Below are 23,808 nucleotides of genomic sequence, written 5' to 3'. Positions count from 1 at the left end.
TCTGCCCTCCATCCACTTCCTGTTCTGACCTACCCCTTCTTCAGAGCCACCTTTCCACACACCTGCGCTTGGAAGCCTACGCACCTGTGGAGCTCTTCACGGTCTGCTGGTATCTCGAACCTGTCCTCGAGGTCCAAAGTCCAGGGCAGCCTGGGACCTCTCCACCCACATGCCCTTTTGTCCCAGAGCGACTGTGCCCCCCAGCCCCTGCCAGTGCTAGTCTCAGGTCCTCAGGTGGACCCTGGGCGGGGCTCGTGGCTGAGAGTTTCCTCCCACCTGCATGACTCCAAGTGCGGGGCCGCTACTCAGACCCCACTTCCGGGTGCCGGAAGGATAGGGATGGGCCGGGCACACCTCCACTGCCCTTGAGGTGCTCACACAGGCCGAGAAGGGATTCAGGAATCTGCCTTCTCACTGGCTTGGGAAGGGTGGGCAGACTGGGCCTTGATGGACCCCAGGCCCTGATGGCTGGTACCTCTCAGCAAACTCTCCTCTGCCCTGGGGACACAGGCCTGCAAGGCCTCTAGGTCAGTCTTTCCTGGAAGCCTTCCTGGAAGAGGGGCCTCCTGAGGGGAGAGAGGATGTTCCAGGCAGTGTTCCCAATGAAACACTATGGGCGAAAGTCCACAGGTGCTGGGAGGACGCTGCATTTCAGGGAAGGGGAGCTGTAATTTGGGCAGAGCGGAGTTAGAGATGGTCAGGACCCAGGCGTCCAGGGCCTCAGAGGTCACGGGGTTTGTGCTGAGGGCACAGGTGAGTCAGGGCTGTGTGTAAAAATGATTTTTGATTCAAGTGCGTGACAGTGGAGGGGAAGCCAGGGGGGAGCCTTGCCCAGTAGTTCAGGCCAGAGAGGACGGTGTGGGCGTCCCAGGGCTGATGGATGGCAGGTAGGGAGGCGCGGGAGCAGCGCATGCAGGGTGCTGAGCGGGGGAAGGGCCAGTGGGGTGATGTGGAGAGAGAACCGTGGGAGAGCTGGACTCCGCAGCCTCAGCTTCCGTCCTGGACGTGCCTCATAGTGGCTGGGGAATCTTGGGCAAACTACTTACCTTCTCTGTATCTGCATTTGTTCGTCTGCACGGGGTGATGGACACCTGCCTCACCGAGGCGCTGTGTGTGTGTGCTCTATTATCATTATTAATGTCCTTGTGTTGTTATCAGTAGCAGCTGAGAAGCCAGAAGCCTGAGGGTAGGCGGTGGGAACGCACCTGCCCTCGGTCGAGGGCACCAGGTAAGCCTGGGCCCCACATCCGGCCGCTTTCGGCCCGAGCTGGGTTTTGGATCACTGCTCTGCCTCCAACAACTCCACGAAAAGCGGACCCGAGGCCCAGAAGCGCCCGAGGCTACTCAGTTTTCCTCCCCTGGGCAGCCGATGCAGCTGGCCAGAAGTCAACTCTGGGGGTGCGGGGGGGAAAGGGGGTGCCTTGGTTCGGGGGCCTCTGATGCGGCGGCAGATAGGTGCAGGTGTGGGGAAGGCGCCGAGGCACCTGGCGGCGCGCAGAGCCTGGTGGGGGCGGGGCCGGGGGCCGGGTATGGGGACCAAACCTGGAGGGGGCGGGTCCGGGTGGAGGCAGGGCCGGACAGGGGCGGGGCCGCGCCCCGGGGAGCCGCCCCGCCCGCGGGCCTCCCGCACCGCAAGGGTTAAGCCCTCGGGCTCCGCAGGCGGGGCGGACGCGCGCGTGGATTGGCGGAAAGTTCGGGCGCGGGGCGGGGCGAGGGACGGGGTGGGCGGGACTCGGCGCGCCGATTGGCGGAAAGTTGTGCCGGGGCGGAGCGCGCGGCGGGCTCGGCGCTCGCTCCGGGAGAGTTGACAAAGCCCCGCAGGGAAGGACGCCTCGCGGCGCGCCGCCCCGGGCCCCTCGCCCCGCCGCCCCGGGACCCCGGCGCCGGCCCCTGGCCCCTGGACGCGACCTCGCTGCCCACCCCGCCCCGAACTCCGGCCCCGGCCCGAGCCGCCCGCGCCCAGGTAGCGCCGCGCAGTCCCGAGGCCGGGCCCGGGAGCGCGGGGCGGCGGGGTGCGGCGCCCGGGGCGGCGATGACCGCCCAGCGCGCCCCGCGGGCCCGGCCCTGAGCCCCGCCGCCTGCGAGCCCCGCCGAGGTGAGCCCCTCTGCGCTCGCCCGCGGCCCCGGGGGACGACTGAGGGACCGAGTTCGAGGGTCGGGGTCCGGGGCGCAGGCCGGGAGGGTCAGGGTCCCTGGTCCGTGGGGCCGCCACCCGGCACTGGCACGCGCCGTCGCTGCTCCCGCCTGCTCCAGGGTCCTGCGCGCCCCGCCCCCCCGGCACCCCACGTGGCCCCCCCCCCCCCAGCGCAAATTTGTCCGCTAATGGCGCAGGCGATTATCTGCGGGGCCGCCGGTGTTGTGTGTCCCGCGGGCAGGCCCGAGTTACAAGCGCCAGGAATCCAGACGGTGCTTAGAGAGGGGGCGGCGGGGAGGCGGTAATTAGTGTAAACCCTTTGTCTGCTTTGATACCCACGGGCTCCCTGCCACCTCTTCCTCCGCCCGGAGCACCGGCCCGCACCCGACCCCCGCGGCCAGGGACCCTAGGCCAGAGGGTGGCGCCCCCCTCCCCGTGAGCCACTGACCGCCCGCCCCCCCAAACTCCCAGGTCCGGACAGGCCGAGATGACGCCGAGTCCTGCGTTGCTGCTGCTGCTGCTGCTGCCGCCGCTGTTGCTGGGGGCCCTCCCGCCGGCCGCCGCCGCCCGAGGTGAGTCCTGGCGCCCAGCCCAGCACCCCGGCCTCCGCCAGCACCGCCCCTTTCCCTCCGGCCCTCAACTCTGCCCCAGTGCCCGCCTGGCGCGTGCCTGCGCCCCGCCCCTGCCGGCCTGAGCTCGTGGCCCCTCACCTGCAGGCCCCAGCTCACCCGCGGGTCGCCCTCAGCTCACCTTTGGAGTTTCTCCGTTTTATCCACAGGGTCCTCCCAGCTTACCCCCAGCTCACACAAGGACCCCCATTACCTATGGGATACCTCCAACTCACCCACTGGGACCCTCAGCTCACCCACAGGGTCCCCTCTCACCCCTGGGACACCCGCAGCTCACCTGCAGGGCCCTTCTGACTCTCAGGGCACCGCCGGCTCACCCGTGGGCACCCACACTTGCTGGCAGGGTAGGCTCTGGCCCCTGTTCCCCACAGGAAATCCACATCCACATGAGTCCTTGCAGCTGAGGGTGGCTGGTCACCTTGGGTTCTTGGGGAGTGGGCTGTTTGGCCACAGTGGACCCAGTTTAGCCCCTGAGAACCGGCAGAGACCCCCATGGTGGCCAGGGTGCAGTGTAGCGACAGTGGGGATATTCTTGGTGTCTGGGACTCATGACCCAGCCCTGTTCCCTGGGCCTGCCCCCCCTCAGGTACAATCCCCAGCTCCAGGGGTGCTGTACTGTGTGGAGGATGGGGCCTGTCTCAAGGCAGACCCCACAGACTGCCGATATCAGGTTGAACATGGTGTTCTCAGCTTGCACCGTACCAGAGCCCGGGCGCATGCTCACAACCCTGATGTCCAAGTGAGCAGGCCTGGGACGCCCCCTGAGAGACCCCTGCCTCTGCCCCCAGCCCCAGTGAGCCAGGGCATCCTCAGCGGAGGGGTAATGGGTGACGCGGACTCTCAGACTCCTGCCCGCCATGGTCTGTGCTGGCCTCCCCTCAGCTAGGCGGGACCTGTGGCCAGGCCGGCCCTTTGGGTGTGTTGGCCACTCAGGATCGTCCCTGCCCCGTCCGCCAGTCCTGTGAGGCTTTGAACCCCTCCCCTGCCGCCCAGCGGGCGCACCGAGCCCAACGCGGCCTTATATGGCCACGTTCGGGTGTTGGGTGGCGGGCGGCGGCCCAGGTGGGCCTCATGCCACAGTACCCCCCCTCCCTGCCCGCCCGACCGGGCACTGGCCGGCTGGCTTGAGGGTGGGGGCTGCCCAGCCACAACTGGGCAGGGCAGCGCCCTGGGTTCTATGGGCACTCAGGTCATACTCTGCAAGGCCCCCTGGCAGCCGGCGGCCCAGTCTCTGATTCTTCTTTTATCGGCCGGACTCCCCCATCCCCACACCTGCCTGTCCCCTGGCCACTTGGCCACAGAGGCTTTGGAGGCTGCTGTCCTGACCTGGTCATGGCGTGGAGCCCGAGTCGCTGTGGGGGTTGGCAGTGGGCAGTGGATGGCTGTGGGCAGCAGGGCCTCAGAGGGTCCACACCCTGCCCTGTGCCCCTCAGCCTCGGCCTTGGGGCTGTGCCTGGTATCCGGCCCCACTGGCTCTGTGCAATGGGGAGCTGGGGGCCGCTGTCCAAGGGCAGGGCCTCTGTGGTTTCGGCTGGGGGCGGGGGCGCACTTCCTGAATCGTGCTGGACTTGAGGCTCTTCCCACTTCCCGGGTGAGTGGCGCGTGTGGACCTTCTCCAGGCCGGCAAACCCGTGCGGAGAGCGTTTGGGGTTTGGAAAGCCATTTCCCTCACGTCACAGCTTCTGGAGCCGGTACATCTCTGGAGTCGGATCTTGTTTTTAAAGTTCCCCTTTTCCCAAAGTTTCACAATCGTGGTGGGTTTGTCTTCAACTGTGTTTTCCAAATTTGAGAAGATAGTTTGGCTTTCTCCACTTCCATTTTGCTTCTCACAGTGGGAGCTTGGGAGGTTCAGAACAAACTACTTTTCACAAATGACTTTGGAAGTTGTGTTGGGGGTGTTCTGAGCTGCATTTGAGCCTTTCCGAGGACGGCGGGGCAGTGGAATGGGCCCTGAGCAGCCAGCCCTCACAGTTGCTCTGGGTGAACGCAACGCGGATCCCCTGGAGGCTGGGTGTTGGTCGGATGCGGTGCCCCCACTCATGGGCAGGATGGGCTTGGGGCAGCCGTGTCTGTGGTGTGTTCAGGTTAGCGGGGAGATGTGTGGCTGTCGGGATGGCTGCAGTGGTGGATGTGTGCATCAGAGGACCCCGGCCCACAGCCGGGATGCGGGGACCCCCCTGCCCCTCAGGCCCCACAGGGCAGCGGCTGGCCAGAGTGCGAGGGGCTGCAGTGGGGGAGCGGGAGGTGGGTGAGCAGGAGCCAGGCTGGTGCTGCCCAGTGGGGTGTGGCCAGCTGCCTCCTGTGCTTGGGCCCCACCCCTGGAAGGGAGCATAAATCACTGTCCCCTCTGGGGGGCGGCGGGGACTGTGAACAAAGTCGCCTTTGCTAGGCCTGGAAACACAGGCTCCTTCTCCATTGTGCGCCATCAATGGGCCTCCGGCTCCTGCCAGGCTCCTCGGCCCGACCGGCAGGGAAATGTTGCTTTTCCCCCGCAGCGGCCCCAGCCCGTGGCTCGCCCGGGGCCAGGCTCAGGCACTGCTGCACGGCCGCCCAGGAAAGGCAGGCTGTGACCCTGCATGCTTGCCACTGGCCACCCCCCGCCGCGCAGTGTCCTCGTGGCCTCATTTGGCTCATTGTGAACCTCACCAGGTATGTCCTGGTGACAGCCTTGGTGGGAAGGCAGGAACGTGAGGGAAGGGGCGCCTGGGCTGCTGCTCCCAGACCCCACGGCACCCAGCCCGCCTGCCTCTGCTCCGCCTAGTGGTGGCCACTGGGTGCTCCTGACTAAGTCCTGGGTGTCAAGCCTGGCTGCTCTCAGGGCCTGTCCTCGGCCCACAGTGGGGCAAGGTAGGGGGGCTGCAGCCTGGGGCCCACAGCCTAGGCCAACCTCGGGGTGGGGGAGAGGCATTGGTGTCACGGACTGGGCCAGGCCAGGCCTAGAAGGAGAGGAAAGGCTGCAGGTGGGGGTCTTTGGACAGAGGAGCAGCTCCCCGTTCAGGGTGAACATGTAGGACCCATGGGGGCCTTGGTGTAGCTGGACTGGGGACTGTGAGTAGGGACAGGCCATGGCTAGGCTGATAGCTTGGTTGGCTGGGGAGTTCAGGGGGGTTGCTGGGGGTGTCTTGGAGGACTTTTCCACCTATCCCCAGCTCTGTCCCCAGTAAGGAGTCCGTGCTCTGTGCCCCACTTGGTGGCTGGGGGCAGGGCCTTGAGACGGGCACATTGGGGCCGTGCATACCCTCCCCCTCCCAGACTGCACCCCTGGGAGAAGCAGCGCAGTCAGAGCTCCCAGGAGCTGTCCCCTCGGCGAGGCGGCAGAAAGGGGGCTCCAGCGTCAGGGCTGCTGGAACCTCAGGCTTCCCATCCTGGCAGGAAACAATTGCTTTTCTTCCTGCCCGGCGAGGTGGCGAGGTTATTTTGTGAGAGATTCAGTGGCTGAGGAGTGAATATGGGGCTTGGGGCAGAGGCGGGAGGAGGGCCCTGAGCCCCGCCCTGGCCTTGGGCTGGGTGGTGACCCCCTCTGGCTCCCTCGATGCTGAGACCCCAAGAGCCACCACAGAGAGCCCCTCGCCCGGGGGCGCGGGGCCGGGGACTTTGGGCAGCCTCTGTGCTCCTGCTGCGGCCCGGCCAGGGCCTGTGGGGTCGCTCTGGAGTACAGCCTGATACGCTGCGCTCGGCCCTGAGGGCCGGGTGGCCCAGCCTAGGCCTGTCCTTGGGCGCGCCGTGGGCCCTGGGCCCTGGTGCGGGTGTCACAGGGGTGGGTGGTTGTGAGGGGCTCTCTGGCCTGGTGGTGCCCAGGCTGCAGGGTGAGCCCTTACAGCCCACAGACCATTGGTTCTGCGACCTCTGGCGCAGGGGTTGCAGGCTCAGGAAATGTCCTTGTCACACTTCCAAGCTGACAAGGGTGCTCAGGCGGCTGGGGTCCATCGCTGGCATTCGAGGGAGGCCCCAGGGGAGAGTGCCATCCAGTTCCTTGACAGCCAGGGGGCGGGACCCCTCTGGGGAGGCCATGATGGGACCCGAGTTCCAGGCAAGTGGTGTTTGTGAGCGGCAGTGTGCAGGGTCAGGCTGGAGTCCAGGGGGCCTGGTGAGGTCTGGACATGGGGTGAGGGCTTGCAGGTGTCCAGCTGAGCCCCCTGGGTGGTCACTGTGGCAGTGAGTCCGGGTGCTGCCCTGGTCACTGTCAGCTGTTGGCAGGTTTCGTGGGCCTCCCCCAGGGCCGTGGCGCCATCAGGGTGACGTTCTGTGCCCCCAAGGATGGCAAAGAAGAGGGTCCCTATGGACAGGCCCCCCTCAGGACTTCCAGCAAAAGGGGCAGGCCGCTCCGTCCCCCTGGAGCCCTGCTGGGCAGCGGGGGCCTGGATGCTTCGGCCGGCTCGCTCGCTTTGCCGCGCCCAGAATGGCCTTGTTTCTGGGGCAACCACCTGTCCTGCGGGTCCTACCAGTTCCACCGCAGAACCTGTGGATGCAGCCCCTGAGGGCCTTGCCACCCAGTGCCTGGGAGTCCGTGTGAGCGTGTGCCCGTGCCTGGCCGGCTCGGGGCCGGGGCAGCTGGACTCCCCAGCTCAGCCCTGTGCTGACGCTCTCCCAGTGGGGCAAGGCCACGGGCCCCCTGTCCTCCCGGGGGGCCCACCTGCTCCACCTGGTTCAGGGTGTCCAGGCCGCAGCTGCCTCCCCTCCCCGCCCTCGGACCAGGTCCCCCCGTGCTGTTCCCAGGCCACTGAGCTCTTCTAGGAGGGCAGCGCCCCAGGTCAGCGGCTCCTGGGTGGCGCCGGCAGCCCATGGCAGGTCCCTGCATGGCTGGCCCTGATGCACGGCACCCCCCTCACCTGGTGGAGAATTCCTTCCACACCAGACGTTTCTGGGCTTTGCAGGGCCTGCTGGGGACAGAGGCAGCCCTGATGGCTGGCGGTCCCTGCACATCCTCACTCCCACCTGTGTCTGCACCACCGTGGGCGCATGTCACCAGCTGGGGGGCAGGTGTGGGACGAAGCCTGAGACAGCGGGGCACCTGCCACCCTGCGGGCCTGGCCCAGCCGTCTGGAAGGGAGCTCAGGGTCAGCGAGTCGGAGCCCACAGGCTGCCTCTGGCAGTGGGGAGAAGCTGGGCCGTTAGCCCAGGGCCAGGCCCCTGACAGACACAGGGAGGGGACGGGCATCAGGAAGGTCACCAGGTGGGCGGTGGAGATGAGGCCCTGGGGCCAGTTCGGTGTACAGTGGGTGCCGAGCCACGGCCTGTGGAGACTGCACGGGGTCCTGCCCCACCCTCCCTTGTGTCGTCTCTCCTTGCACCCCAGCACCCTGCTCCCCTCCACTGTCCCTGGACCCACTGGGTGAGAGGGACACCTGCTGGGGCTACAGAGGGTTCTTGTTTTACTAACCCTGGCCAGGTGGGTGACAGGAGTGGGCCTGGGGGGTCTCAGGGGCTCAGACGTGGGTGGTGTCCCTCAGTGCGGGGTCTGCATCCCCTGTTGGTGTGTGTGTGCACCTGGGGGACTGTTTGGGGCTAGTGTGGGGCTGGGGAACAGCAGGCATGACAGGATCTGTGTGACACCTGAGCTCCGGGGGCAGCTGGGGAGCCTGGCCCAGCAGCTTGGGGGTGGGGCCTCTAGGTCGCTGCACACCAGCCCCTCCTGGCATCCCTGTTCCTGGCCTTGTTTTCACAGCTGGGGGAGGAGGAAGGAGAGATGAAAGGGGGGGCAGAGACCCCCCTCCCTGCCCCCACCCGGGGGTGAGACCCTGACCCAGCCTCCACTTACCCCCATGTCTGCCCCTCCATGTGGCTGCTGTATCCTGCCTGTGCCTGAACTTCCCAGGGCTGTGGCTTCGAGTATGTGCAGGGTGGGGGGCTTCCTGGAGGAGGCGCTCATAGGGAAGGGCTGAGGCTGGGGGAGGGACTCTGGCTGAGGCCCAGGCCCCCGGCCCTGACTGACCCCTCCACGTACCCTGGCCTCAGTTTCCCCATCCCCAGTGGGTTGGACACCCTGTCCAGGTGGCACAATGGGAGCTTGTGTTCTCCAGACTAAATATAGAGCCGCAGCAGTCACGCTGACAGCCGACCTTCCCAGGAATCTGCGAGGAGGGGGGCTTTCCTCCCGGGAGCCTGCCAGGGTCTCTGCGGAGGCGGCCGGTGTGGGGGTTGCCTGGGTCCAGGGTGGGGTGGGGTGCTCTGGCCGCAGGGGCGGGGAAGGGGCTGTTTGCTTTAGGATAAGGCTGGCTCCAGCCCGCCTGCCCCCCAGGCTGCTCTCGAGGCCACACTTCCGGCCGTCTGGCAGTCACTTGGCTCTGTCCCGCAGGACAGAGGGACACAGCGGCATCACAGCCGCTGTCTGAGCGAACCAGCTGCTGTCGCCCAGTACCCCCCTCACGGCCCCAGCTCTCCTTCCCGTGGTGGGCGGGGCTCATGGTGCCCCAGCACTGGCAGGTCAGCCCTTCCTCTGACCATGAGCAGGCCCCTTGGGGGTCGGGGTGTAGGACCCTCCCTTAGGCAGGCAACCCCCAGCGGGAGGACGTGCCCCTCAGGTCTGGGCTCTGTCATCCTCTGCATCCTCTGTGCCCAGGTGGAAGCCCAGGGCACTGGGCGGGCTGGGGACCTCTTTGTCCTGCAGCCGGAGGCCCTGGGAGTGGTGGAATTTTAGGCAGTGACAGGTGGTGGACAGGGTCTGCCTGGGAATGAGGCTGGAGCCTTGTCTGTGGACCCTACAGCTCCTCCCATCAAGCGGGTTGGGGGCCCCGGGGGGGCCTTCGGACTGTTGAGTAATTAGGGAGAGGTGGGTCTGAGACCCCTGCATCTCTGCAGTTCTCATTCTTTCCAGGACAGGGGTGGGGTGGGAGCTGGTGAGGAGGGGGCTGGGGGGCCATGGTGCACCATCTAAGAGCCATGTGGTGGTTGAGGGGGACCCAAGTAGAGGCAAGACGGGGAGTGGATGTGGCAGGGTGGGCTTGGCAGAGTGGGGAGTGCCAGGCAGGGTGGGGAGAGGGTGGGGCTGTGGGGTTCCTCCGCGCTGGGAACCCAGCTCCCTGCCTCGAAGAGGGGCCCACCCCTCCCCCAACACCCTGGAGGAGTGAGGGCTCCGTGCCCTGGGAGGAGCCGCTGCCGGAGTATCTATCAGACCTGCAGGAGCACGTGTAGCCCTGGTGGCAAAGGCCCCGGCGTAACCAGCTGGTAATTGCATGTGGGAGAGACACTTGTTGCTTATTACAAACACATGCAGCCTCGGGCCACTTGACAGCATCTGGGAGCAGCCACCACCTCCCGGGACGTCTGTGATGCCAGGACTCAGATGCTGGCCCTCCTGGCCTGAAGTGGCCACAGCCTGGGCTGGTGGGTGGGTCTTGGGGCTGGGCCAGCCAGGCCCCTGGGAAAGGTGACTGGGTGCCCCAGGCTACCTCTTCGGGTCTGGGGTATGGTGGGCAGGACAACTGGATAAGGGCCCAGCACCCTGTGGTCCTTGGCCGGGAGATGGCCTCTGTCCTTTCTGACACCTGCGGTGTCCTTCCCAGCCAGGCAATCACCAGTGTCCTCCAGACCCGGTCACTGCACTGTCCCTGCACTTGACCCCAGAGGGCCTGAGGCTGGACCGGGCTGTGGGGGGGGTGGGGGGAGGTTTTCTCCAAGGGCTCCATGGCCTCAGCCTGAAACAGGGGTATCTCCCCTGGTGGGCAGTGGACATGGACTGCCTGCCTGACAGGGACCCTGTCCTTGGGGCCAGTGTACCCAGCCACTCCCCCTGTGACCCCAGGGCCTCGGGTTGAGCTACGTGTTCGGTGTGGCTGACAGCAGGGAGGCCCTTGTCCAGGCAGATGGGCCCATGCACACAGACCTGGGCCACCAGATGTAGGGCAGCCACGCAGCTCCTGTGCCTGTGTGCGCACGGGCACTCGGTCCTGCCTCGTGGGGCCCGTGAGGTGCCGCCCTGCTCGCCCGTGGGCATGCGTCCCCGTGAGCTGCTCCTGCCGGGCACCGTCCTGGCTTCTGTGCGCTGGCCGGGACCCGGCGGGGGTCTGGGAGGGGCGCCCCGTGCTGCAGCCCCACGGCTGGTGCTGGGCAGGGGCACTGGGGCGGGGTCCTGAGTGCGGACCCTTAGGAACAGCCCCTCCCTGGGCTCCCCCCACCTCCCCCACTGCCACCCTGACAAAGGCTCTGACCTGCCTGCAGGCCCCCCGAGGATGGCGGACAAGGTGGTCCCACGGCAGGTCGCCCGGCTGGGCCGCACCGTTCGGCTGCAGTGCCCCGTGGAGGGGGACCCGCCGCCGCTGACCATGTGGACCAAGGATGGCCGCACGATCCACGGCGGCTGGAGCCGGTTCCGCGTGCTACCCCAGGGGCTGCGGGTGAAGGAGGTGGAGCGGGAGGACGCGGGGGCGTACGTGTGCAAGGCCACCAACGGCTTCGGCAGCCTCAGCGTCAACTACACCCTCATCGTGATGGGTGAGTGCGCCGGGTAGGGCATGTGCTGGAGGCGGCCTTCCCTGGGGCCCCCTCCCCACACCCGTCAGCAGGGGCCTGGCCACTGCCTCCAGGAAGTCCAGCCGCCCCTGGTGAGCCCAGAGCAGGGGCCTGACCTCTGTCATCAGCCCCAGCCAGGACCCCTTCTTCTCAGGCCCACCCCTCGGGGACCCTTCCTCCCTAGAGGTCCCGCTGCCCCAGAGCCAGGGACCCCTGGGGCTACGGGAGTGGGTATGGTTGCCAGGGTGGTCGTCCCCCTGAAGAGCATGCTGGGCAGGCTGGCCCTGCTGTTGCGGTGACTTTGAGGCTCAGGTTTCGGAGTTCAGAGGGGCCGCCTGAAGCCAAGGACCTTCTGTTCTCTTCTGCCTCTGGGGCCTGGGCGTGTCCCCGTGACACACCCTGCACCGGCTGGTGCCAGGCTCCCCGTGTGGGTCCCTGGGGGAAGCGTCTTCCCAGGGTGGGTCTCTCAGGGCCCGTTGGCCCAACCCTGTCCTCGGAGCAGCCTGAGCTGTGCTCCCCTTGCTGGGTCCCAGGGTAGGGGCCTGAGACAGTCTGGCCTTGGCTGTTCTGGGGAGGGGCCATTCCTCAGGAAGCCCCACCCCGCGGGGGGTTGTGCCTCCACTGTCCTCTCGGAGGGGAGGACAACCGGGTGGCATGTGGGCCATGTCAGTTCTCCCAGCCCTCGGCCCCTTGATGTGGGCTAGGGTTACTGCAGCTGCCACTGGGCCTGCCCCTCCCCCCGGCCTGCAGACCCCCCGGAGCCAGGGTGGGGGGCCCCTGCTCTCAGTTCTGCCCCCCCATGCCTGTAGGGGTCACCTGCACCCTGGGAGTGGACCAGGCGGGCTGTGCCCAGCTGTCTTGAGGCCTCTGGGTTAGGGATGGGGGTGTGCACCCACGGGCTCCGCTGGCCTTTCTAGGACTTTAGTAGCCGGACCAGACAGCAAGGCCTGGGAACCAGCCCGGGTCTGGGTAGAGGGGCTGCGGGGACCCCTCTCACACACCCTCCCCTCCGCAGAGGACACCAGCCCAGCCAGGGAGAGCCCGGGACACGAGGGCTCCTCAGGGGGCCAGGAGGACCCAGCCAGCAAGCAGTGGGGTAAGTGTGGGTGACAGCAGGCCCTTGGGGGCAGGCCGGCTGCTGCCCGCACCCCACTGACCTCTGTGCCACCCCTGCAGCGCGGCCCCGCTTCACACAGCCCTCCAAGATGAGGCGCCGGGTGATTGCACGGCCTGTGGGCAGCTCCGTGCGTCTCAAGTGCGTGGCCAGCGGGCACCCACGACCCGACATCTTGTGGATGAAGGATGACCAGGCCCTGATGCGCCCAGAGGCCGGCGAGCACAGGAAGAAGTGGACACTGAGCCTGAAGAACCTGCGCCCCGAGGACAGCGGCAAGTACACGTGCCGGGTGTCCAACCGTGCTGGTGCCATCAACGCGACCTACAAGGTGGACGTGATCCGTGAGTGCCGGGCCCGGGGGCGGGCGAGGGTGGGGGCGGGGACAGGCCCACATGCAGTCTTCCCTGCAGAGCGGACGCGCTCCAAGCCTGTGCTCACGGGCACGCATCCCGTGAACACCACGGTGGACTTCGGGGGCACGACGTCCTTTCAGTGCAAGGTGCGCAGCGACGTGAAGCCCGTGATCCAGTGGCTGAAGCGCGTGGAGTACGGCGCCGAGGGCCGCTACAACTCCACCATTGACGTGGGCGGCCAGAAGTTCGTGGTGCTGCCCACGGGCGACGTGTGGTCGCGGCCCGACGGCTCCTACCTCAACAAGCTGCTCGTCACCCGCGCCCGCCAGGATGACGCTGGCATGTACATCTGCCTGGGCGCCAACACCATGGGCTACAGCTTCCGCAGCGCCTTCCTCACCGTGCTGCCAGGTGCCCCCCCACCCCCCGGCCCCACCCCGCTGGCCTCTCACAGACGCCCTGACCCTCACACCTCGTCCGTGTTCTCTCCTGCAGATCCAAAGCCGCCAGGGCCGCCCGTGGCCCCCACGTCTTCAACCACGAGCCTGCCGTGGCCCGTGGTCATTGGCATCCCGGCTGGCGCCGTCTTCATCCTGGGCACCGTGCTCCTGTGGGTCTGCCAGGCCAAGAAGAAGCCGTGCGCACCCGTTCCCGTCCCCCCGGGACCTGCACACCGCACGCCCGTGACCCCTCGGGACCGTGGTGGGGACAAGGACATGCCTGTGTCCCCCAGCCTCGGCACTGCTGCCGCTGTGGGGCTGTGTGAGGAACTTGGGTCCCCGGCGGCCCCCCAGCACCTGCTGGGCCCAGGCTCAGCTGCTGGCCCCAAGCTTTACCCCAAACTTTACACAGATGTGCACACACACACGCATACGCACTCACACACGCACTCACACGTGGAGGGCAAGGTCCACCAGCACCAGCATATCCACTACCAGTGCTAGGGGCCGCCACTCTTGGGGCTCTGGGTGCCCCAGGCTGGCTGGGCCGGGGGAAGAGGGCCGCGAAGGACCGTGTGTGCGGGAAAGGCGCAGCCAGCTGCCGGGGTGCTCTGTGCGAGGCGCACACTCCTGGACGCACGTGCACACATGACGTCCCTGCATACAGACACGCTCTGGACACAGCGCCACCACACGCGGGTCTGCGCTTGCGCCTTGCGGAGTGCGTGCCGTGCGGGGCTGCTCGATGAGGGAAGCCCTTGGCCTGCGAGGAGGGTTTCACGGGGCACAGCGACCGCCCCCGCCTGGCAGGAGATCTGAGAGACACCCAGCTTTGCAAACCAAAATCTCCCCGCCCTGCCCCACGCCTGCCCGCCTGTCCCTCTGCCCAGGCCTCGGCAGGTGGGCTGCTATTTTTGCCACCACCTGTCCTGGGTGTCCAGGAGTCCAGCAGCCCCTGGGCTGGGGGGTCGGGCCCAGCCACCTCAGACCCTGTCCTGAGAGGCTGGAGCCCAGCTGGAAGTGACTCTGGTCACACCGGCCTCCCACTGCCAGAGAGAAGGGGGCCTTGATATTTATATTTAAGAAATTAATATTAATGATGAAAGGAGGGCTGGGCCACAGAGACCTGGCCGCTCCTGGGGCCCAGGACCCGCCTGGCCTTGTAGCCAGGCTGGGTGTCCGCCTCAGGGCCAGGCACCCTCATCCCACTGCCCAAGGCGGCCTAGACCTCTGTAATTTTATATAGAGTTTGAGCTGAAGCTTCGTATATTTAATTTATTTTGTTAAACAAGAAAATGTGCATCCTTTTCCTTGGAACCAGTGTCGCTGCCTACATGTGCCTCTGTGTACAGCTGTGTGCCTGTGTGTGGGGGCCTGCACCTGTGCATGCATGTGTATGCACATGGGCCTGCCTCTGCACATGTGTGTGCAGGTGGACTTGCGTGGGACCTTGTAGGTGCACGTGGATCTGCATGTGGGCCTGTCTCCGCACGTATGTGCATGCACGCGGCCTGTGTGTGGGCCCATGGCTGTGCACACGTGTGGACCTGTATGGGCCTATGTGAGTGTGTGTGTGTGTGCACATGGACCTGTGTGGGGGCCTATGTCTTGGGCTCTAGACACGGAACAAAGAAGGCTCTCAGAGTCCCATTGCTGGGCCTGAGGCTCTGCCTGGGACCCAGGGTCCCCAGGGCTCAGTGCCAGTCCCCCGAGCGGAAGCCCTGCCCCATACACCTGCACACGCCTGCCTCCCTGCCGGCGGGGGTCCTGGAGACTGGACAGTGGACGTCCCTCTCCACGGGTGCAGCTCTGTGGCGCTTGGCACTCTCCTGTCCTGCATCAGCTGGGTGACCTTGAAGTGCCAGGGCTGCACTGCCACCTCCACCCAGGCATATGCTGCTTGCAGGGCACCTTCTGAAGACTTGCTCTCTGGGTGGGGAAACGGAGGCTCCACCTTGCTGGCCAGCACTGGAGGCTGGGGCTTTCTTGGGGTCTGGGGTGCTGGACCCTTGTAAGAAAAGGCAGTGAGGCACCCTGTGTGGTTTCAGCAGAGCCGCCGTGTGAGGCCCACAGCAACGCCAGAGCCTCGGGGTCTGACAGGGAGGGCAAGCAAGGCCTTGCTGGTGTCTGGGGCCTGGTCTCAGGTCTTCTCCAAACAAGGACAGGCTCTGCCAGGCCTTGAAGGCTGTGACACCCACCATCCTTCCCAGGCACTGCAGGGGCCCCCCAAGGTCAAGGCCCTGGCCTCCCACCCTCTGCCTTCTCACATTGCGGTGGCTCATCCTCTTGTCTCCGAGGGCGGGACTCCCAGTCCCCTTCTCCTCCTCCATGGGGGCCCCTGTCCTGAACACCCTCCCACCATCTGGTAGGCCCCGCTTGAGTGGCTTTGCCTGCAGGTAAGGAGGTCACCAGTGGCGGGTGCGGTGGGAGACGGGGGCCAGCAGCACCAGGGAGCCCTGCTGCGGTGACAAACATGCTCCTCAGAGCAGGCCTGGTGGCAGAGGGGCGTGGCTGCGTTTCAGTCTAACATGGGGGAGGGATGGACCTTGGGTAGCAGGGAGACCTCTTTCCAGTGGTGGGAAGACCTTGGGCAGTGGACCACCTGGCCACATTTGGGTCAGGGAGCAGGGAGGGACAGGCACCCTGGGGGGACAGTCCCCAGAACCTCCTGAAGGAGACTGAGACCCCAGACTTGTGCCTGTGTCCCCATCTTGGCCCCTGGGGCTCCCGAGATGGGTGGGGGGCGGCCATCGGCCCCGAGGAAGTCTCATGGACAGCGCAGGCCCGTCTGGTCCTCATGAGGCTGCTCTGCCGCCTGGGTGACCGGTCACAGCCTGGAACTCGGAGCGCCCGCCCTGCAGTCTCAGACACTGCCTGGAGGGGTAGCTCCTGCTGGCTCCCTGTAGCTCCAGTCCCCAGCGGGGACATCCCCTCTCCTATCTCTGGACTCTCTGCCCCTCAATGTTGCCATGACCCCTGGGTGATTTCAGGGCCCACATTGACACCCATTGACCTCACCTCCTGCTCCCCCACATTGCAAAGGTGCATGTGCACTGCCCTGTACCCCACTCCCAGGATGGAACCTCACTTTTGCACCCCCACACGGTATGGGAGAGGGGGGCAGCTGACTGGACGGCGCGAGTCCTCTGAGGGGGGAGATGGGGGAGCAAAGTCCGCCCTGAGCAGATGACTGTTGGCTCGTCTGCCAGCTGAGCCTGGCCGGCGGGTGGCTCTTTGCCAACCCCCCCCCCACCTTTGTCCCGGCATCCCATCTCCCTCCAGGACTCCCAGGCCGAGCGCGGAGTGACTGGCCAGGTTCAGGGGTGCGGGCGGGGGCTTGGGGTGGCTGGCAGGCTGTGGAGCTGGGGGTGGGGGGCAGGGGACAGGGGCAGGCATGCGGCGGGGCCGTGACGCCCACGGGCTCATTGGGGCCGGGTCGTGGGTGCCCTGCCCCTGTGTGGTTGCCCTAGATGTACACTGAGGCCAGAGAGCCTGTGGCCACAGGCAGAAAGGCCAGTGGGAAGCTGCCAGTTCTATGGGGTCACCAGCAGGAACACAAGTGCCACTGTCCCTGGCTCTGCAGGGTATTCCGGGGGTGGGCTGGGGTCTGGGCCCTGCCCAGGGGCTCCCAGTCTGGAGATGGATGAGCTGTGTCTTCAGAGTGACCCTGGACCATTTCGGAGACTCTGGGTGCCCTTGGGGACGGAGTGCTGGCCACGTGGGGCACCCACAGGGCACAGCCCCAGGTGCCGAGCCGGCCAGCCATCGTCCCTCTGATCTGTCCTGTGCGCGCTAAGCCGGTCCCCTTGAAGTCCGGCAAACTTGAAAGGGCGGCTGGGCTCTGACACCCTCGGGTGTGACCGCCCCTGCTGCTGCCTAGCCCTCCTGGCTTCAAAGGGGTGTCGGCAGGCCGTCCAGCAGCTGTCCTGGAGGGGGGCCTGAGGCTGATGCCAGGGACAGGGCAGAACGACCAGAGGCCAAGGATGAGGGGCACGTGGGCAACCCTACCCCCACGGGCCTTGTGTTGGGGGCTGGCAGGAGATCAGAGCCTGGTCCTGGGGCCGGGCCAGGGACAGGGGGACAGAATGTGGGACAGAAACACGGGGCATTTGGTGGACACGGACTTGGCCCGAGGCCCAGGGCATGAGGTCAAGGACACCTGGGTGCTTCTGTGGGCTGGATGGAGGAGGCCCCAGGTGACCTGCCCCACCCAGGGCACAAGGACACGTAGCCTGTGGGGCGGGGGCTGTTGTGAAGTGGGGCACAGATGCAGTGGCTGGGCTGTGGGGAAGCAGCCCTCGCCCCGTGCACGGCGGCAGCAGCGTCTAACAGAAGCTTCTGGTGGCCAGAGCCCAGGGTGCTCCGTGAGCCACCTCTGGGGGGCAGGGGCCACTGCGACTGCTCATTGCAGAGAGCGGCTGGGTCCTGGGGGCTCCCTCGGTGCCCCGTGCTGGCCTTACCCTTTGCCTGGCCTGCATGGCCAGCACCTGGGCCTGGTCGGGCTCAAGGTCTTCACAGGACAGGTTGGGTGAGCCCTGGCCCGGGGTGGGGGAAGCTGGAGGCCAAGGGCTTTCCTGAGACCTGGGTGCTCAGCCACGCAGAGGCTCAGGGCCCAAGCCCCACCCCTGAGGACAGGAAGACCTGCCTGAGGCTGAGCTGGGGGACAGAAGCTGGGCTCAGGGTCCCATGACCCCCAGCACAGTGCCCTGGCAGGCAGGGCCAAATGCGGGCTTGCCTCCGGATGCGGAGGAGGGATGGGGTTCCCCAGGCCCTGTTGCCCCCTTTGAAGCAGGTCATCTGGGGGGAGGGGTTCTCCCAGCACAAATCTTGTGTCAACTTGGGGCTGGTGACGCCCTGGGCCAGGGGCCCTCAACATGTGTCTGCTCCTTGGGGTACAGGCTGCTCTCTTTCAGGGGTCCTGACTCAGGCGTGTGGGGTGAGAAGGCTGCCTGTGAACACAGGCCCGAGGCCCCATGGGCTGCAGCCCCGCAGCAAGGGTCATAGGTCACAGGCTGAGCACACACACTGCCTTCACTCCCTATCGATCTCGGTCCCCCTGGGCCCCTGTCACCTGTCGAGGGGCCATTCTTCTGGCCCCAGGGGCATGAGGCCACCAGGGTCTGCTCAGAGCCACATCCTTCCACCTTGAGTGCAGCTCCGAGGGACCCCACCAGCCACCCTGCAGCCACGCTCTGGGGAGGGACACAGGCTGGTGCACAGGACAGGTGGGGGACCCCGGGAAGGGGACCTCAGGCTGGGGCCACATGTCTACTCCTTGCAGTGCCTGAGCAGAGACATATACCTGATCCCAGGGCACTGTCAGGGGACTGTAGTATCCCCAGGTGAGGACGGTGCAGAGGCCTGAGGTTCCCCCCACTAGGCAGCTGTGAGTCCCACTCCCACCCCCACCCCCGCTGCAGCCGCGTGCATCTGGCCCTGGGCCGGCAGGTGGTGACAGCTGCCAACAACTGGCTGGAGGAGTGGGCGCCAACCTTATCCTGTGCCATGGATGGGAATGGGGGGTCTGGCTGGGCTCTTGAGGAGCTGGGCCTGGTGACAGTTGGAGGGGGTGCATGCGAGTCCCCGGAAAGGGTGGGCTGTCCGCCCTTATGCCCAAGCCACCCTTCCCTGGGTCCTGAAAAGACCCTGTGCAGGACTCCGCAGGAGTATGGGGAGGAAGGAAGGCTGTCCTGGCCCTGGAGCTCAGTCTGAGGACTCCAGGAGGCTCCATCGGCCCCTGGGGGACCCCACAGGGAGGGGCGAGGGCAGTGGGGACCAGAAAAAGGGAAAGCATTTGCTAGAACGCAGCACCCACCCTGTTGGGCTTCGGTGGGCAGGCCCTAGTGAGGGAGAGCCGGGCCCACGGCGAGCGGTGGGGACAGCGAGCCCCACCCAGACCCCTCAGCTTCCTGGAAGACCAACAGTTCCCACGGATGATGCTTTCCCTGGGAGGGCTCACCCCAGCATCACCCCGCAGCCCTTTCAGGAAACCCCCCAGCCTGGGCAGCCCCGGCCAGAGCCCTGCGCTCAGCCACGCCCTGGGGACGTGGTCTGCGGTGGGTTTATACTTCCGGGACCTTGGAGCCACCTAGCTGTAGGCAGGACCCACTGAGTGAGGGGCAACAAGCTCAGGGGAGCCAAGCACCCCCACCCCCGGTGGCAGCCCACCTTCCCTGAGCCACCCCTGTGGGACGGGGCATCAGTGCCAGCTCATACAAGGACTGCCCGTGTGGCCGGCACCTGCCACGTGGAAAGTGCAGCGGCCATCGCCAACGGTGCCTTCTGACGTGTGGGCTGGAAGGTGGCGGTCCTGGGCCGCGTCTCAGCCCTCTGGCCTTGGCCTGCAGGGAGCAGCGCCTGGCATCCTCCTCCCCCCGCCCTCTGCAGCCTGGGCAGCAATCCTGCCCTTGGGGCCCGTGGCTGAGGCCTCGAGGGCCCTGCAGCCACCCAGTCACTGACCCTCAGCTTCCTCCTCTGTGGCCTGGACAAGAGGCCCATGGTGGCCGCGTGCCCAGAAGGGGAGCCCAGGCCTGGCCCCAGAGGGCACGGCGTGGCCAGGGGCCACCTAACGCCTCATCCTGGACCTACGCCCGGGGAGGGTGGCATGGGGTTCACAGAAGCAAATTCCTTCTTTCTTCACAGCTTTTTCCTCTATTTTTTCCACTCTTTTTCCAAAAGCAGCCCTCCACGGCGCACTCCTGGAGCCCCTCCAAGACAATCGAACCGGCTTGCTTGGCGGCCACAAAGCCCCTTTTGATGGTGTCGGCAGAGCTGAACTAACAGTGGGGGTGGGGCAGGCGGGGGAGGGCCTGCGCCTTCACCGGGTGGGGGTGTGCCGGGGTTGCACTGGGACCCCTGCCCAGGGCTCTGCCAGCCTGAGCCTGGCCTGTTTCTGGCTGTGAGGACGGTGTCCCTCATCCATCTGTCCAGAGCCCAGCACCCCCAAGCTCCCCTGGCTGAAGGGCCGACGTACCCAGGGCCTGCTCCTAGCTGCTGCTGACGTGGCTGCTCCTCGCAGCGTGCCCCTGCGTCCGCCAGCGTGTCCGAGTGTGGGACGACACTGCCCGCTGAGGTGGGGGACCTGCAGCCACAGGGCCCGGGCCCACTGAGAAATGGGTCGGCGTGTGCCTTAGGGTGTCTGTCCTCTGCCAAGTGTTCCCCACCGGTGGGCCCAGCAGGGCTGGTCTCTGGTGCCCACACGTGTACTCAGGGGTGCCCCTTAAATGCTTGGTGGAGGACACCTCTGGAACTGGAGTGTTGGGGTTGTGGTGCCAGGCTGCGAGGGCTGTGGCCCTCCGTCTCCATCTTGCCCTCTTGAAACTAGGAGGCCTGCCCCCCTTTGGCTCTCTGCCAAAGCGACCCTGAGCCTCGGTGACAAGGGGGCCTGGACGGATAGACAGCAGGGGGCTCTTTGCTTCTGGCCCAGAAGGGTGGCTGGCCAGAGCACGGGGGCGGGGGGTGGGGTGGGGGGGGGCAGCCTGGTTGCAACAGGAAGTGTCTGAACGGGGGAGGGTGCCGAGCAGGCCCTGCCTCTGGGTGCGTGGAGGCCACGGGGGAGGGTGGCCACACAGCTCAGCCCCACAGGCTCCCGGGCTCCCGGGCCAGCAGCTGGCGCCCAGGGCCGCCGCTCACAGGGCCTCGCAGGTCTCTGCCGGAGGAGCCGTCCTTGGCTGCAAACACAAACATCGCCCACGGCCCGGCGGGGGCAGCGCGGGGCGGGGAGTGGGCCCAGAGCGGGGCACAATCCACCCTTTGTTCCTGAGGCCACTGGGAGCCTGCGGGCCAAGAGGAAATGGGGGGGAGCACCCGCCCGCAGACCTCGCCGCCAGGGCCCGGCCCAGCAGAGGAGCTGGAGGGGCTGGCTCCCGGGCCGGGCAGCAGTCCTGGCCAAGCACCTTGGTGCACCCGAGGGGGGTGGGTGGCGGGTCCGAGCGCTTAGACCTGGAAGCCCATGGCCACCCCCCAGGTCTCCACCCTCTTCCGCCCCCACATGCTCAGCCCAGGCCGACCTTGGGGGATTGTTTGGGCCCCTGGGGAGGGCAGGTCCAGGGCGGACCTGCTGCTGTCAGAGAAGGGCCTCCTCTCCCCCTGCTGGCCCCCAGCTGCAGGCAGTGGTGGGGGCTGGCCCATGCCCTGCCCTGCCCTGCCCTGCCCTGCCCCTCGCTACTCCCCAGAGCCCTGAAGACGTGACTGAAGGGGCAGCTTGTCCCTCACTTGTGGAAGAGGGGCCCTGGGCCTGAAGGGTCCCGTGTCTAGTGCCAATTCCTGAACTGGCAACCTGGGGCCATGGACGGGAGTGTGTGCCTTTGAGCACATGCGTCCACCTGTGCGTGCGTGCACGTGTGTACGTGTGTGTGTGTGTGTGCGCGCGCACGGGTACACGTGGGTGCTTGTGAGCGTGTAGGGCTGGAGACCCCTTCTGTCCTCTTACACCTCCCTTCACGCCTCAGCCCCTATGCGAGACTGAGGACGCCTGGGGTCTCGTTCATAGGTGCCCAGCAGTTCTCCTGGGGTCTCCAGGCTGGCCCACTGCAGTGACATCTCCATCTCAGCCTGGGCCTCCTGAAAGGTGACTCCTGAGGCCCAGTTGTCACACCTTGATCCTCATAGGCACAGGTCGCTACTGCCACACTGGCCTGGCTGGGGCCTCGGTAGGTGCTGCTGGGACTGACGCCCACGCTGGGGCCCAGCAGGCAGGAGCACTGGATGGGCCCACCCTCTGGCCTTGGGTCTGGCCCTGAAGCCCACCCAGAAGTGGGAAGACCCCTGGGGCGGAGGGCCTGTCCAGAGTGGGACGGGGGTGGCTGTGGTGCCACTGCTGCTGAGCAGGCCAGGCTCAAACAGCAGGCCCCCCCATGCCCAAGAAAGGCCCCACCTCTGGTTTTGGGGTACCTGTGGCCTATCTGGCCTCATCCTGGCTCCCCCAAGTGCTGAGTCTGCTGGACTTCCCACCAGCCTTGCTGGCTCTGCCCCTGCCCCCGAGCACAGGCCTCAGGCCATAGCAGACCTCTGCACAGTTCCTCCCCTGGACAGGCCCCAGGGCTGGGCCCCGGTATGCCCCCACCTCTGGCGGCTATGCTCCTGCAGGAGCCGAGAGGATGCCGTCCGCTCTGCAAACGGCAGCTGGGGCTGTGGCAACAGGGCTGTGCTGACTTCCTGCGGCCTGCAAGCCCCAAGTCTGCCCTTCCTCCCTGTGCCCCTGAGCCTGCCCTGGCCTGGAGGTATCTGAGCTGGCCCGGCTGGTCTCTGGGGGGCAGGCCCAGGGCCCTCCCTCCCATCTGATGAGGCCTCCCCTGCCAATGTCCCTCCTGATGTCTGGCGGGAAGGCTGGGAATAAAGAACCGTGTGTCTCATTGCAGGGGAGCCGCTCCCCCCCACAGGGCAATGAACGTTTACGTACAGAACGGAGACCATCGCTGAGAAGTCCTCCGCCGGGGCCACCAGGCCAGTGGGCAGGGGCAGCCCCCTAGCCCCCCGTCACCAGGGATCGCAGGCCCCAGAGTTCGGCGAGTGGCCCAGGCCCCTCATGGGGGGTTGTGACATGCACTCGCCACCACCAAGTCGGCCAAGCGTCCCTCTGGGCTCAGAGCAGTGTTTCTGGGTCTCACAGGACCCTCAGCTAGGCGACGCACCTGAGGGGCACGTGCCCCTCACTGCAAGGGCAGATTGCTCCTGTCCTTCAGGGACGTGGGGGTGGCGGGGCCGGAAGGGGCCCAGGGAAGCGGTCCCTGTGGCTGGGACCTGCCTTTGCCTGCTGGCCCCTCTGGGCACCGGGCGCCTGAGGGACTGGCCCGAGATGCTGAGGTGAGCCCAGCCCACAGGGGTCGGTCGTCCAGGACACGTTTGCATCAAGAGCCTGCACCCAGCATCTGGGGCGGGTGAGAGTAGACTCCATGGCGGGGTGCAGGGGCAGTGGGTGGGGGCCCCACTGTCTCCTTTGGCTCCCACTTTCCTAAGGCGATTGTTGGTGAGGGTGGCCCCACAGGGATCAGGAAGGGTCTCAGGCCCCGGGGGAGTCTGGGGAGCCTCTCTGAATCTGCCAGTGTCAGCCGTGAGGTCTCAAGGTGCCACACTGTTCATCTGCTCCCCTTGCAAAACCTGCGGGACACCTGGGCCCCGCCTTCTGGAAGCTCGGGGCTGCAGAGTCCAGAGCTGCTGCCTCACGTTTTTGTTATTGGACTGAAGCAGGGTGGGCAGAGCAGCTCTTCCCAGGGGACAAGGAGCTGCAGGCCAGCCCGGCAGGGGCCACCTCGGGTCCTTCCCTGGGGTGGCGGGTCACCGCCCCCAGGGAAGTGGTGTGACAATGGCCACTCTGGCTCTCTCAGCTCAGGTGCCTGGTGCCCCTAGTCTAGGGGTCATGGCCTTGAGGGCCCCTTGCAGGACAAGGCGTCTGTCCAGCCACCGAGTTCCCCAAGGGGCCTGGATGGCAGACTGGCCTGGCTGGCTGAAGCGCCGATGGCCAGGCCTCTCGTGCCCCCCGCTGGCCAGCTGGGGCTTAGAGCGCCAGGCCTGGTCTGGCAGAGGGCTGGATCCTGGTGCCACTCAGGGTTTGAGCAAAAGCTGTGGTGTGGCGAGGGACCCTCTTCCCGGCCCCGTGCCCCAGTTGGTCCTGACGGCGCCCCGCCTCGGCCTCCTGCTCCAGGATGTGCAGCCAGCCCTGATCCCGGGCCCTCCCCGCGTGTTCGGG

The 23,808-nt window shown here is 66.6% G+C and overlaps 1 protein-coding gene across 1 annotated transcript; it reads left to right on the top strand.

Annotated features, from left to right (window-relative positions):
* Positions 1–2,030: 2,030 nt before the first annotated feature.
* On the top strand, positions 2,031–14,438 carry FGFRL1 (fibroblast growth factor receptor like 1). Its single transcript, XM_090267197.1, has 7 exons — positions 2,031–2,095; positions 2,606–2,706; positions 10,921–11,193; positions 12,227–12,307; positions 12,388–12,669; positions 12,739–13,092; positions 13,177–14,438. The coding sequence occupies exons 2-7, from the start codon at positions 2,622–2,624 to the stop codon at positions 13,623–13,625; spliced, it is 1,524 nt and encodes a 507-aa protein (XP_090123323.1). The 5' UTR covers positions 2,031–2,095; positions 2,606–2,621; the 3' UTR covers positions 13,626–14,438.
* Positions 14,439–23,808: the final 9,370 nt, after the last annotated feature.

This window comes from Furipterus horrens, unplaced genomic scaffold (assembly GCF_987537825.1).
Source record: "Furipterus horrens unplaced genomic scaffold, mFurHor1.1.pri manual_scaffold_2, whole genome shotgun sequence".
NCBI lineage: Eukaryota > Metazoa > Chordata > Mammalia > Chiroptera > Furipteridae > Furipterus > Furipterus horrens.
Note: the sequence above shows the minus strand (reverse complement) of the source record. Positions and strands in the feature narration are given on the sequence as shown.

Bases quoted from the DNA above. Each gene is read 5' to 3' on its own strand.
- FGFRL1 (XM_090267197.1), top strand. From the start codon at position 2,622: ATGACGCCGAGTCCTGCGTTGCTGCTGCTGCTGCTGCTGCCGCCGCTG. The intron at 12,670-12,738 runs GTGAGTGCCGGG...TCTTCCCTGCAG, and splicing joins CTACAAGGTGGACGTGATCC to AGCGGACGCGCTCCAAGCCT. The intron at 13,093-13,176 runs GTGCCCCCCCAC...TCTCTCCTGCAG, and splicing joins CTTCCTCACCGTGCTGCCAG to ATCCAAAGCCGCCAGGGCCG.